Source organism: Gnatocerus cornutus, chromosome 2 (genome assembly GCF_029298725.1).
Source record: "Gnatocerus cornutus isolate USDA-ARS CGAHR chromosome 2, icGnaCorn1.1, whole genome shotgun sequence".
Taxonomy (NCBI): Eukaryota; Metazoa; Arthropoda; class Insecta; order Coleoptera; family Tenebrionidae; genus Gnatocerus; species Gnatocerus cornutus.
Window position 1 is genome coordinate 6,805,705 of NC_142234.1, and position 14,907 is coordinate 6,820,611.

Here is a 14,907-nt window from a genome sequence, read left to right on the forward strand (position 1 = left end):
CTTGTTCTAATCTTATTAGCTGAATGCTGAAAAATATGTCCAATGCTATTAGTCATTTTGTTTTGTAGTTGTCAATGAGCAGAATTTCCCAACAAAACTCTCTTTAATAAACTTGTTTAACTAACACACTAAAGTAAATAATTGTTTATGATAATATATACACCAGCGTTCTTTATAGTATGCTTAAATTGGCTTAAAATTTTAAATGGTTCAGATTATTTAGAGCTCTCATTGATATTGGTGTGTGGACAGTCATGCTGGTCAGTGGCGATGAGGTCTGCTGTTAGTGTCTTGTATCTAATTATTTTACAAATTCTGTGGATTTTTCGGTTGTTGTATGAAACGGTGATACCTGAGAAGAAAACGTAAGTAACCATTGTTCATGTTGCAAACGACAACATTTCTTCATTGATTTTATCAAACAATTCTTTTATTTATCTATAGTTTTACTATTTTACGTCTTTTGTTTCATTAACAATGTACACACTTCATAAACTCTTACATGGAAACAGCAAATAGCTAAGAAAGAACCAAGTTTATAAGGTAATCACACGTGATATCTCTCTGTGACTGATAGACAATAACTCTAGGTAAGTACACAAGAAAGACGTTTCAGAGTTTATCATAGACCCTCATGTTCTAATTCAAATTATTTACTTTGAAATAACGTCATTAAATTAACAATAGCGATTATATAGATACATATTGTAAATACATAATACATGCATATTGATGAGAATATTTATTTGGCGATAACATTATCAAAATTTGTTGATAGGCGCTTTCTGCTAAACTTTAAATTACTCGGAAACTAAAAAAAATAAGTTATGAACTTCATTGAGATCGTTTAATTAATGCTGAAAAACACATTTTTCACAAATTGGCATTTAATCGTATAATCATTTAAATTTGTTTTTTTCCAATGTTTCTTTTTTCTAAAAATAATTTTTACTTGATCTCATGATGTACGCATTAACAAAGGTTTAATCCAAGGTTAATTTATTCTTATTTTATTGCGCTCGTGAACCTGAATCTAAAAAATTGTTTCACTCAAAAAAAGATAATGAAAATAATTAGAAAAAACTGGCGAGAAAGATAAAAATAAAAATTTGTATCACGTGGAAACTATAAATTTCATAACATACAGTTATAACATTATTTACATAAAAAATGGTTTCTACTATCTTTAGTGATGGAAAGCTAGATAAATAAATAAGGACGTCATCGATAATTTATAAAATAAATTTGTTTTCCATTAACGTCTTGAGTTATATGAGACACTTTAAATTACAAGGTGGCTACAAACGAAAACTTTATTTATCTCGGCGTCATCTGTCTGAATTTTCTTGCACTTTCTACATTAACAACAGATTTCTATCTCAATTTTGTGGCAGGTGTAAGAAGTAATAAGCAAATAATAAAAGAAAAAAGATTTATCATATTTGCGTATTATTTAATGTCTGATTTATTATTGCCACACTTAAATTAATTAAAGAATTCTGATAAGTATCAATCAAAATTTAATGATTAATTCAATCTTGAATGTATTGACTGAATTATCAATAAGGAGATATCCCGAGGACATTCGGGTGGTCATAAAAATGTTTGAGTACACCTGTCAGAAGACGTAAAATCTCATTCCAAGAATAAACTAAAGACATGGATTTTGCTTGGAACGCTATAGCAGTTGCGTAAAACCATTGGGAACAAAATGGTTAAAAATATAAAATTGGTGGATGCGCCGGTTAGTTCCGTTCGAACAACATTCCTCATTGAAGCAAATTAAAAAACAATTTAAATAAAAAAATCTCAATTTTGATAATCAAATATTAAAATGAATGAAATTTAAGTCCAAAAGTATTTCCACCAAGTTCATATGCACTATTCTTTTGATAACACATAAAAATTAATGTAAGTTATTCAAAATATCTCAGATAATTCTAAATTGAATGTTTAATTGCTGATCTAAAATTAGTAGTAGGAACTAGCCGCGTATTAATTACGATGACTAATTAATTATAATAAAAAAATAAAGTTTTATGATTACTAATTTAAATCAAAAGGTATAAGTTAATAGTTATTTTTGCAACAAACTGACAAGTGGTAACGTTTTACACATTAGACACGTCGCACAAGTAAGTTTTTTTTCTACAATTTCAGTAAAATCGACCAAAATATAAAGAAATATACTTGTAACAGTAACAGTTCTGATAGTTATTTTAAATCGTCTATAAATGGAGGTACAATAAATTCAATGACTGTCCAAAGTGACAAATACTTGTACGCACTCTTACGTTTACTTTACGCACTCGTATTTTACTTTTGCGCACTTGAATTTTTTTTCCTGTATTCGCGTTGTCAATAGCAGTGTGAATAATGTGTTGCTGTAAACATTTTATTCCTCCATTTAATTAAAGTATTATATTAATAGGATGATTTAATATACATATCAAATGAGCATTTTATTAGTAGGAATTGAAGACAAATATTTAGTGTCCCTCTTTTTCAGAAAGAATGTCACCGCTGAAAACCTGAATACCACACCGTCGAATCACCAATTAGAAAATGAAAGGCGGCATCTAATTCATCTATGTACGAAGCCAGACGACCACAATGGAAGACCAGTTTGTTATATGCACGTCTGTGAAATTCTCACACCACACGAAGAAGAAATGCTTCGATGTGTCTGTGCGAAAGGTGCTTCAGCCATGAAAACACACATGAACTACGATAATAAAAAAAACGTTTTACCTGATGGAAGAATATCAAGAGCAGCATTTACAAATGCGTGGATGGAATCGTTTTCTTTAGTTATTTAATTTAACTAACTATAAAGAATGTGACGTTATAACAAATAATAAATTTTTATTCACCGTTAAATTCTTAAATTATTCGTCGCGACTATGTACTGAATTTCATTTCCAGTTAGAAGAATGCGCAAGCGTCAAGCAAAACTAAGCACTTTATATAAAAGCTATGTAGATCAGAGTAATCTTTTAATTTATTTATAGTCATCTTGCAGTGCTTTTATTAAGAAAATGAACGGGAAAAATTTTAAGTTTTTAGTTTTGACCATTTTGGTTAATATTCTAAGTGCAGAGAAAAATGAGGGAAATTTTACACCCATCGTTTTGTGGCATGGAATGGGTAAGATGTTTAAAACAGAGGTGTAGGTTATGTTGATAATGTTGTTTATTAGTCTCGCCAGTGGCGGCGTGAAATCAATCTTACTTTCTTTTCTTTTTTTCTGAACTCAATTTATGGATATGTATTCAAATGTATCAAGAGTTACATAAAAAATTTAAAAAAAGTTAGGAATATGCAATGTTGTGCTAATTAGTCATGAACATGTATATAAATATAAACATGTAGTTTGAAAATTTAAATTCTCTTTGTTAGTAACAATAAGCTATTTATGGCTAAACGAAGAATTCATAGTAAAATATGATATGCTTTTCTTAAATAACATGTATTGCTTTTCAAACAAATACTCATGTAAAACACTTAATCAATTATCTCAAGTATTTAACAATAAATAATTGACCAGACAATTTTAACTGATAGGCATCTACTCTTTTTGGCTCACTGATAAGAGAATTTTTATCCATTTCCTTCATCTAAGACAGATTTTTTTAAATTTCGACAAAGTTATATAGGTATATCAGTTTTATTGTAATCTAAGCACAAATATGTAATTGCCAAATCATTTAGAGCCAAGAAAATGAAGTACCCACTGTTTTATTCATTACAAAAAGTGAGAATCAATAACAAATTTGTTTGTTATAATAATACACTCTATTTGCTGTTAGACATTGTGCTGGCAGATTACTTAAATAACACCCTGTATAGCATTGATATTACAAAATTAAAAAATGGAAGGAAATTTCTAATTTCGCTTGTAAATACCTACTATAATTATCTAATTAAAATCATTTATTAATTACATCGGTACTCTTGTCCTGTTTGTAAATATGTCATTATAGAAAATTAGAAATATAAGTATAATTTTTATTCATAAATAGTAAAATATACAAAAAATGGGCTATTTTAAAGCCTACCAGCCGATAAGAATTCAATTACAAAACAATTAAAATAATAATTTCTAATATTGAAATGTTCGCATGGTTATTGGATTAGCTTGCAAAGTTTTTTAAAAATTGTATTGATTCCGAAAATTTCACAAGTCTCAAAATGTCCTAATTTTTTATTACAAATGAGACCTAAGATTTTATTTTTTATTTACAGTAAATCTTATTTATGTACTTTCCTACCAGTGTTCAAAATTTTTGGTTGTCACTTTTTTGATTTTGTATGGCACTCTTTAAATTTATTGTTCGTATCCCAAAAGCTTTATAAGTCTTGCTTCATTCATTCTATTTAAATTCCTCACCACTATAGAGTTCAATTTTCTATTCTCAATGTACGATGTACTTATTATTGTACAGTAGACCCTCAACATTCGCGGGTTTGACATTCGCAAATTCAACATTCGCGGCCCCTTTGAAATGATAAATAAAATTCTGAATCGGAAATGACAGCCGCTTTTAAGTGTTTTCAGAACAATTATATGAAATATTGGCCAAAATGCGTTTCTGTTTTCTGTCATTTCTCTAGTATTTTTTGTTGACTTAACATGTATGAAGTTCCACAGATAATAGACTCAACATTCGTGTCTTAAAATTGGAACGAAACCCTCGCGAATGTTAAGGGTCCACATTACATAAAAGTAGATAATTTTTTTTGACTTCATTTTAGTTAAGGACTTTTAAGTAGATTTTGGACACTACCATGATCTTTATAATTATTATTTATACAAATCACTTTGACAACATTTTTGAAAAATTAAGTTTAAAATTCCACAATAACTAACAAGACTGCTACATTCAAACACATGAAATCTTGCAATATTGTTAGTTACACTTTCTTATAGATAAATAAGCAATCATAACCCATTTATAAAACACACAACAAACAAGTTTGCCATTAAATGATTTATAGATTTATTTATGGTTTTATTGAAGGAAAATCACATTGACTTTAAAAGAATAAAAGGAGTTAAACCGAGTACAAGAATGTCATAATTTAAGTGTGAAAAAATTAATAGCTCAATTTAATCATGGAGCAACCCAAGTTTATGATCTATTAAAAAATAAGAATCGGATTAACGAAAAATTGGTTAATGGATAGAAAATCTAAGTTGTAAACGGACAATTCGCGGTACCAAGAACCAAGAAGTAAAGAAACTAGTGCATAAGCATCAGGTTTACTTTTTCAATCGCAAGCTAAATTTATCGCTGAACGTTTTGAACATCAAAATTTCAAAGCTTCAAATTGTTGGCTAGAAATTTTTCGCGGAAGACGGAACCCTCGCGAATGTTGATGAGGGTTTACTGTATAGGCTCTTTACTGTAACGTCCTGTAAAATACACCAAAATTAAATCAGAATGTGCTTCAAACATTTTTTTCTCTAACAAAAATTTAAAAATATTAATTAAATCGGTTAGGAAATAACACAGTTACGAGCAGGAAATGATATCAAATTTTCGTTTTTTAATCCGCTCTCAAATCCGTGATCCGAACTTAAATACGTCCGGTTTAATGAAAATTACATTATTTTATTTAAATAAAGAAGGTAAAAATCAAATTAGTTTAATTACTGAATGTTCGGATTAAAAAGGTTCATTAGATAGCCCATAAGACATGCTCGGGCAGGGCGGCTGACCTTAATTTACCTACTTTTACAGTTTTCTTATTTATTTTTTGGTTAAGTCTTCCAAGTATAAGTGTGTAATTTATTATAAACAAAAAGAGCCGTGTGCCTTGCATTCATCTAGGGGGTCATCATTGATTTTCAACTCATCTGAACTTTTCAATTCCTGTAGAAATTGTTCCAAAATTGAAATTTAATAAAAATAATTAAGTCTAAAAACCAAGAGAAGAAGGAAAATGTGTATGAAGCTTAATGTGTAATTTACCATAATTTGTTCCTATAGTTTTATCTAACAATTTCTTAAATAAATTGGCTGAATGGTACTAATTTTAGGGTGTTATAATTTTTTAAAGTAGACAAAGAAAAACTTTTTTAAGAGGAAATTATTGTTCATATTAATGAGTTCTATCTGGATGTATGTTTTTGTGGAAATTTTGAAACATATACTGTATATTTAGAAGTTGTTAAAAAAAGTGTTCAAAGTTCTTGACGAAACGGATCCAAAACACACTATCATAAACTTTCTACCAGAATATAATTCTATTTTCTTTTTATTTATATTACTGTAGGTACGTATGTTATTTTTAGCTGCCTTTTTTAATTTTCTGTGGGATTTTGCTTCATTTCTGTAGCAAATTGAACACTTTTATTCTTCTTCTTCTTCTTCTTCAGGTTTGGTCGCAATATTAATAAAATATTTTTTACGGTCGCGATCACACTAAATTTAAATTTACAGTGAACAAATAAGGTTTAATCAAAAAATATAAAAATATAATCTGATAAACTCATAACAATTTATGAATATGAAGAAATTAAGAAACTTAGAAAGACAATATAATTTATTTATAAAACTGAATTCGTAACAAATCTACTCAAACCAATTCAAAATAGGCAAAAATTTAAAGAACTTGACACTCATCAATTACATAACAAAGCCCTAATAAAAATAATATTTCGTTTTTACAAATACTTTTCATATTTGCTCTGATTCATTTTAAGTAAATCATGACGTATCTCCTCTTACTGACATGTATTGAGACCGGACATTCACAAAAAATAAAATTACAAAATTATATGTATATTGCAGCATACTCAATTTAATAATTTGTAAACTAATATGAACACGTGTCAATACATTCATTTTTCGTATTTTTTTCTAGGCGACAGTTGCTGCTTTTCGTTCAGCTTAGGAGCTATTGTAGAAAAATTGCAACAAACTCTCCCCGGCGTTCATGTCCTTTCTTTAAAAATTGGAGACTCCGAAGTCACTGATGTCGAGAACGGATATTTTCTTCATCCAGACAAACAAATCCAAATGGCTTGTGATTTAATAAAACTCGATCCACTCTTAGCAGACGGATTTAACGCAGTCGGTTTCTCTCAAGGGGCACAATTCCTGTAAGAATGAAATTATAATTCCAGACAAATTCTTATTTATTATTATTTTAGACGAGCTTTAGTTCAGCGTTGCCCTTCAGCTAAAATAAGAAATTTAATTTCCCTAGGAGGTCAACACCAAGGCGTTTATGGTTTACCAAATTGTGGGTCTCTATCAAATACCGTGTGCGATTATATTCGACGGTTGTTAAACCACGCTGCTTATTTAGGGTTAGATTAGTTTTATAGGGAGTCTAAAACTAATTTCGCGTTTTAGTTGGGTTCAGAAGAGTCTAGTGCAAGCTACTTATTGGCACGATCCCCTCCACGAACAAGAGTACCAAAATTACAGCTCGTTTTTGTCCGATATTAATAACGAATTGGCGATTAATCAAGATTACGTCGATCGATTACAAAGTTTGGACAATTTCGTGTTGGTAAAGTTTGAAAATGATACCATAGTGGATCCTGTCGAGACCGAGTGGTTTGGTTTTTATAAACCAGGGCAAAGTGAGGAAATACAACCTTTGAAGGAGTCACCTCTTTTCACCGAAGTAGGTTTCTGATTGAATTTTGTACAATTTAACTGGATTTTTTTCGCAGGATCGTCTGGGTCTCCGACAACTTGACGACAATTCCAAGCTTCAGTTTCTAGAAGTTCCAGGAAATCATCTGAAATTTGAATGGTCGTGGTTCGAGGAAAATATAATAAACGTGTATTTGAAAAACTGAACTGAAAACATACATATCCAGTAAAACGCTGAGAAAAATTAAATTTATTCTAAAATTGAAGTCTTATTATTCAGATCCTTTATGTGTTGAAGTTTTTCTCTTATTCTAATTTCGAGAATGGAATTTTTTACAATCCTTTGTTCCGTGTAACGTTTGAGAAAATTAAATTCTTTGAAAGACCGGTTTGATGTTTGAGGAAATATTATTTTGAAGAATGAAAAGAAATGAATCAATACAGATCTGTCCTAATTGAACCAATTAATGAAAATGCAACTCGCATTGTGAAATTAGGTAGGTACGCATTTCCTTTGTTTAAAGTCGTCAAAAAATAACAAAGGCTTTTTTCACGAGGCTATATTATAAACTAGTCTGATTAAGACAAGCAAAACGCGCCCTTATTTAAACAGGACCCAAATAGCATTATGTAAAATTCCTTGTTGTCTCATTCAGGCAGAATGCATTAGCCAAACAGCGAGTGTATAATATAACTAATGGACGACAACACTGATTGAAAAATTTCACAAAACACAAAACGCTTCTAAAAGAGAGGATATGATTGAATGAGAATACAACCCCTCTCTATCTGCGAATACTGCAGGATGAAATTATTTTTATTTCTATCCATGGCGGATTACGAGCACAGATATTTTTCATATTCACAATTAAAATGCCCTGAACGTTCCGTAGATTTAAACTAAATTAAATAAAAGAGAACTTTTCTGTTGGTTCATCAATTCAAACTAATTGAGTGGTTACCCAAGACGAATAGTGCTGAATTAAGGTACAGAAAAGCCCGATGAGCCAAAGCTTTAAGACGCTTGAAAGAATTTGAACACCTAATTCTCTAATCAGTCTAAAAGCCTTTTCATCCAACCTACTTAATTTGTAAAATTAGCAAAAAACGAAGTAGTGCAAAAAACACTACTTATTAAAGTACCTGAAACCTCGTTTATACATCATCTGATTAATTAATAAATTCTTATTTAACATTTCTGCTTCAGAAATATTCTTTTTTGTGGAATTAATTAACGTTAAAGTTTCATTTAAAAGTTCCTCTGTTACGAAAGCACAGATGAATCTAATCCAAAGCTGACAGGAGAAAGCCTCGCCACACACCGATGTTTAATTAATCAACTCGGAGCTGCTTGCTTGGTTTATTAACAGCATTGATCATTGGTGTATTCACACAGCCAACCGCAGACGAGATCAAAACCTGCATCCTTTCTCTAACCGATTGCGCGTCTATTCTAATTTCATCAACCCCACAAGTTTCAAGGGGTATTATTATGTTGCTCTCGGTTTTGCAGACTGTGTACTGCACGATTATTATTGGGGTAAAATGAGCCAGTTTCAAGGCAAAAAACAAACTTGTAATTACATTTTATGTATTTGTTAGTGGCAATTACCTGGCGAAGTCATTGTTAGTTAAGACAAACTGTTATTTTAAGAGGAATTTTCAAAAATTTGCTGTTTTCGCTATTTTCTTACTGCGGATTTAAAAGTGAGCACAAGGCGACAGTGTAAGTTGTTTGATTACTTATTTTGCTACGTCTAGAGGTGTTAAAATTAAACAAGTAAAACATATAATAAATCCTGCGACAAAAATGTAGAAAGCATTTTTATATTTGTATTTATCCGCCAAAAGTTTCCATCATACGAAATTTAAAAACTAAGGAATTACTAAAACGCACTGAGCTCAGAACTTTAAACATATTTTTCCGTAAGATATCAACCGTTTACCATCAAATATTACAACAAAGCAAAAGCACCAATCAAAAATGAAATTTACGTGAGCAAAACAGGTCATTTTCTCAATTTTTTGTGTTTTTGAAAAGACCTTAGTGGGGGGTGTTTCAAAGTCAACAAACTTCAACGAATAAAATTGAAAAACGATTCATTTTTCTAAAAAATGTATGTTTTTGGAAAATATGAGTTAAAAAAGGGGTTAAGAATCTAGGTAAAAAGTAATTCAACTGTGTTTTTTGATGTTTTAGTAGAAACACGAGTTTTTGTTAAAAAAATGCATAGAAAATAGGAAAATGACTAAGAAAACTAGGCATCTGAGATAAAAAGTTACACAAATTAGACTACTGTGTTAGGTTAAGAGTTATAAAAATCATGTTGTTCTATAATTTATTAATTTTATGATTTAGCAATATTGTCCCGGCGCATCCACCATATTTGTGCGCTTTCTCCTCCCCCCAATTCTGTTATCATAAGCAAAGTTATGGTTATTTTAAAATTGTTCTGTAAGAAAAACAATCTTAAAAAGTTCATTTAGGATCAGAGAATTTATTCAAAATGTGACTGGAAACCTCAAAGCTAGAAAATTCAGTGCAATTAAAATAATTACCGATGTAAAAATATCAAATATAAGATTCTACTTATGTAATACGTAAATATTGAGTATTGAGGTTTAAACAATTCTTTGATTAAAATTTAGTTAATTTTGTAACTATTTTTACGATTACATTTTACATTTGATTGGCAAAAGAGTCAGTTTATACATTTTAAACCAAATTTTAAATCAGTTTTTGTTTACAAAAATTCTCTTACAATCCTCCAACAATAGCAGAATGCAATGATTTATTTTAAGCATGAAGTGAATGATTTTTAATTTCGAGTTTCGGACTCTTTGTTCGATGGAAGCGTGCAGCCAACAGAAGAATATATGATTTTATTCATTGCGCGTTGTTCCCTCTCCCCGATATGATCCAACCATGTTCTAGAAAATCACTGTGCAAATTAAAAAAATACAATGCTTTGTTAAAGCTCTACCGGATTAATATATAAATGGACTTGCAGTATGCTGCATTGGAAACAAATCCGAGTTATTATGCGTTGATAATCAAGAATTTACTAAATATTACGTAATCTTTCAGCTTAAAACGCAGATGACGTTTTTGATTATTATCCGCAGCAACGTAAAGTTATGATAGAGTGGAAAGTCGTAACAATGTGACGTGTTTATTATTAACGTGAAACGTAGACAAAAATAATGAAAATGCATTCATTTTCATGAACGTGTTGTCTCGTATAGCAAACCAGTGCGGCGTGGATAATGATACCCGGAATCCGGAATCAGATCCGCAACAGCGCTCTGTGCGCTTTAGGCAGCAAACAAGACCAAGGTGATGATCTACATATTCCTGCTTTTGTCTTGCCACTATTCAACCAAGTTTACATTACAAATACAGACATTGTTTGCTGAAGTATATTTTTACGGCTTTGTTCGTTTTAAATATAAGAATTTTTAAAACACATTTCGCGCACTTTAAGAAATTTGTACGGAAATGATATATTCTGGACGAAGTTTGTATCAAAAAGAGGTGAAAATTGTCTGAAACTGCATGACGCTTTTTTGACTGTTCGTTTACAAAGAACAACCTTGTAAAGTAGTCTAATTATACTCTGATCAAATGATTTAGCAGCGACCCTCTTTACAACATCCTCTTGTGTTCCCCTTCCGTATATGGAACAAATTAGGGTCGAGAATCTTTAGAAGTCAATTGAAATCCGTTTAGTTAATAGCATTTGCATTTTGTGCTGTTATCTACCCTCCTGACTTTCACATGTGTAGTAGAAAGATTATCGGTAAAGCTCTTAAGATATTGGCAACAGATATGATATACTTGTATGACGACAAGGATGTGGTAACAAAGACAAATAGAATTTTAGAGCGTCTACATGCTTCCAAAACTAATGAATTTTGAAGAAGAAAGGAATTATGTCTAAGAAGATAAAAAAAATAAAACAACATTGAAATGTTAATTTTAATTACAGTACAACTTCTTTAATCCAAACATATCTATTACGAATTAGATAGACCCGTATTAGACAGGGCGTTGCAGTAAAAAACACACATGGTTTAGTCTCCTCGCTGTTTTTGGTGTCGCTGTCACGACTTCCAGAATAGGCCTATCTAAATTTTAAGAGTAATTTATATGTAGTTTTTAAATAGACACGTCAAAAATTTCGATTATTATTATGATCGCAATGACATTAATAAAACAACCGCTTCAAACTCGTTGTAAACTGTTACTTTTATTTTATTATCACGTGGAACTTAAAAAATAAAATTAAAGTTGCCTCAAATTCTCTAACAACTCGTTAAAACAAACAAAAAACACAGTATTTTTTTACTTTTATAAAGGCTCGCTCACGGGTTTAATAGTTAACTCGTGCACTTGAACATGAGAAGGCGTCGCTAAAACGTACATCACAGAATCGGCAATGTCTTCTGAATTCAAAAATGGCATCGTCTTTATTGCTTCAGATAATGCCGGATCACTTGTCAAACCACTAGCTTCAAAAATTTCTGTGGCAACTGTCCCAGGACTAACACTCTAAAATGAAAAACTTGTTAAATAAAAAAACTTAAACAAAATATAATATTTACCGTGATTTTAATTTTAAGTCCAAGATGATTGAATTCTTGACGAAGAGTTTCCGTCAAAGCTGTAACTGCATGCTTAGACGCTGGATAAACGTTGAGATTAGGAAAATTTGGAACGATGTGACCGGCAATACTATTAATGTGAATAATATGCCCGTCGATTTTATTTGCTTTCATAATTTTTACCGCCTCTCGCGTTGCAATACAGAGCCCTAGAACGTTGGTGTCGAGAACTTTTTTCCATTTCTCGGTTGTTCCGTCAGTGAGTCCTGTTATTTGAGCTACACCAGCGTTGTTAATTAAAATGCTAACTGGTCCCACGTTGTCTGTTACCCATTTGAAACCTTTCTGAATCTCGTCTTCTTTAGAGATGTCGACTTTTACAGCGTGAACTTTTCCTTTTTTTCCCTCACATTTTTTAGCTAGTTCTTGAATTTTTTCAACGCGGCGAGCAAAACCAACCACCTGTAAAACAGTGTTAATACATAACCATAATTAAACTTAGTTACCTGTAATCCGGCCTCTGCAAATTGTTCAACGATAGCTGCACCAATTCCAGCACTTGCACCCGTGACGATGGCTACTTTGCCTTTCCAGCGGTCCATTGATATAACCATTGTCGAATCTAAAACTGATGACTAGCAGAAAATTTTAACGAAGGTGCAATAAATAGTTGCCGAGCATTAGTAGTTGTAAGTGGGAGATAATGCCGAATCATGTTTGTTATTGGGTGAATTAACTAGATAATTGAGAGATATTAGGCGATATATAGAAATTACGAAACGTTTCATACTCTAAACTTCTGCAATTTGTAAAGTGTACTCTTATTTTTAAAGTCATCGATTTTTGATGATTTGGACCTCGGTATTAATGCAAAACCTTTTTTTCTTTACTTTTTTACAATGCTATTTATTTTGAGACGGGTCAGAATGTTTTGACGTTCCGACAAATTTGAGAAGATAATTATTGAATTGTAACATAACCGGCTATTTCATGTGTACAACCCAATGCATCAATTCTCTCAAATTTGTCCCAAGTCTCATCATTTTGAAGTTCAAAGTAAATACAATGACATAGCATATAATTCGATTTTTTTACGAATAATAGCTATTTATGGTATAAGTGTGTTATTTTATAGATTTATCTAAAAGAGGTACATGTCATTTACTTTGAACCGCTCACTTCAAAGTCATAATTCGTTAAAATTTTAAAACTTTAGGACAGATCTGAGAAGAATTTTTAAGCATTGGATTGTACAAAAAAGGGTATTGTAACACCCCAGAACCCATTTCTGGTACAATTTAATACATAAATTCTTTTAAATTTGCCGTAAAGCTCAAAAATGTTATGACCTTAAAGTTAGCTAATCAAAACAAATGAGGAGTAGATAGATATTGTTTCGGTTTATTGCCTCTAGTAGGCAGTAATACCACGCCCTTAGGTACCTAAGCAAAAATCTTCTGAAAAACCTATAATATCGGAAATAAAAAATCGACGTTTCTTCATATTTGCATTACTGAAGTGAGTGTTTACTTGTCTGGCACAGCTGTAACAACCGTTCTTGTGTATTACTGAGTTAAAAAATGACGCCAAAACAGTGTAAACAAGATATTGAGTCATTCTGTTGTTTTTTTTTGCAGTGATTTTCTTAAAGTAAGAAGCAAACAATTTTTTTGGAAACAACTTTAAAGCTTTGTGGAGCTTGTGAAGTCTATTTAAATTTGTGAATCCGAAATCAAGATAAAAAATTGGTACCTCATTTTGCATGTGTTAATTGCAAAAATACCTACTTTAGAACATACCTATTAATACTTGAATGCTCTACAACTGTTACAGTAATCCCTCGCTAATCCGAACACCCTATAATCCAAATTGTCCAGTACATCAAACCACCTCTTCAGTTACATTAGGTATCTTGTAGTCCGAATTTTCATAGAATTCATAATGAAATTGGCAATGAAAGATTGACGGAAGCAGAGGTAAACAACTGGATTGGTTGACGACAAACTTTTACCATTAGATGATACCGAAAGTCAGTGTAATAATCACGAAGATGATGTAGTGCCCAAAAAAAAAAATAAAAAATGAAAAACTTGTCCAAACAAAAATTACAATTTTTTCAAATACCTAGTGTGTCTATGTGTTTTATCGTTTTTTTAATACCAGTTAAATAAGCTTGTTTTTTTGTTAATAAATTGATTTATACGTTCATATCTATTGTATATTTTATGTAATTCAATGGTTCCAATTGTCCGAACTTTTCGATAATCTGAATAGGGTCGGTTTTAATTGGTTTGGATTATCGAGGGATTACTGTATTATTATACGGAAAAATTATCAGAATTAACCCCAATTGATCTTAATTCTCATATTTTTTAAAATTAACAATATACATATGATGGGAGAATACATTTGTGGTTAATACGAAAAATCCATACAAGCATAAGGAAATCACTAAAAATATTCGTTTTTGAACTTTATTTTTTATTATTTCACATTTGTATGCTATTACTAATCAACTAATCATTATTCTTGAATTAAAAAGACTCCGATGTTCAGCAAAAAAAATTTTGATTGTATTTTAATAAAATTTTGAAAAATCAATATTTTTCTTTTAAATTTTGAAAAATTGCTCTAGTTTCTACAAAAGCAAACTTTGATGAAAAAAATTATTTCCTCTTTATTAGTAACG

At 30.8% G+C, this 14,907-nt stretch overlaps 2 protein-coding genes across 4 annotated transcripts; one reads left to right on the top strand and one right to left on the bottom strand.

Annotated features, from left to right (window-relative positions):
- The first annotated feature begins 85 nt into the window (after positions 1-85).
- On the top strand, positions 86-7,875 carry Ppt1 (Palmitoyl-protein thioesterase 1). Of its 3 annotated transcripts, none has more exons than XM_088031569.1 (6): positions 86-365; positions 2,510-3,147; positions 6,871-7,108; positions 7,160-7,318; positions 7,365-7,641; positions 7,691-7,875. In XM_088031569.1, the coding sequence occupies exons 2-6, from the start codon at positions 3,039-3,041 to the stop codon at positions 7,817-7,819; spliced, it is 912 nt and encodes a 303-aa protein (XP_087887695.1). In that variant the 5' UTR covers positions 86-365; positions 2,510-3,038; the 3' UTR covers positions 7,820-7,875. The 3 variants fall into 3 exon arrangements, with proteins under 3 accessions (XP_087887695.1, XP_087887697.1, XP_087887698.1); XM_088031571.1 differs by lacking the exon at positions 86-365 and adding an exon at positions 471-590; XM_088031572.1 differs by lacking the exon at positions 86-365 and adding an exon at positions 2,090-2,135.
- A 3,699-nt stretch (positions 7,876-11,574) lies between these two features.
- On the bottom strand, positions 11,575-13,030 carry LOC148178384 (farnesol dehydrogenase-like). The gene is made up of 3 exons (XM_088029161.1): positions 12,725-13,030; positions 12,219-12,680; positions 11,575-12,165 (listed from the first exon to the last, which is right to left on the bottom strand). The coding sequence occupies exons 1-3, from the start codon at positions 12,830-12,832 to the stop codon at positions 11,965-11,967; spliced, it is 771 nt and encodes a 256-aa protein (XP_087885287.1). The 5' UTR covers positions 12,833-13,030; the 3' UTR covers positions 11,575-11,964.
- Positions 13,031-14,907: the final 1,877 nt, after the last annotated feature.

What these genes read in the sequence shown, in the direction of transcription:
- LOC148178384 (XM_088029161.1), bottom strand. Translation starts at nt 12,832, where the DNA reads ATGGTTATATCAATGGACCGCTGGAAAGGCAAAGTAGCCATCGTCACG. An exon ending in TTGCAGAGGCCGGATTACAG is followed by an intron (nt 12,681 to 12,724) that starts GTAACTAAGTTT and finishes ACTGTTTTACAG; the next exon opens with GTGGTTGGTTTTGCTCGCCG. An exon ending in GACTTAAAATTAAAATCACG is followed by an intron (nt 12,166 to 12,218) that starts GTAAATATTATA and finishes TTTTCATTTTAG; the next exon opens with AGTGTTAGTCCTGGGACAGT.
- Ppt1 (XM_088031569.1), top strand. Translation starts at nt 3,039, where the DNA reads ATGAACGGGAAAAATTTTAAGTTTTTAGTTTTGACCATTTTGGTTAAT. An exon ending in CGTTTTGTGGCATGGAATGG is followed by an intron (nt 3,148 to 6,870) that starts GTAAGATGTTTA and finishes ATTTTTTTCTAG; the next exon opens with GCGACAGTTGCTGCTTTTCG. An exon ending in AGTCACCTCTTTTCACCGAA is followed by an intron (nt 7,642 to 7,690) that starts GTAGGTTTCTGA and finishes TTTTTTTCGCAG; the next exon opens with GATCGTCTGGGTCTCCGACA.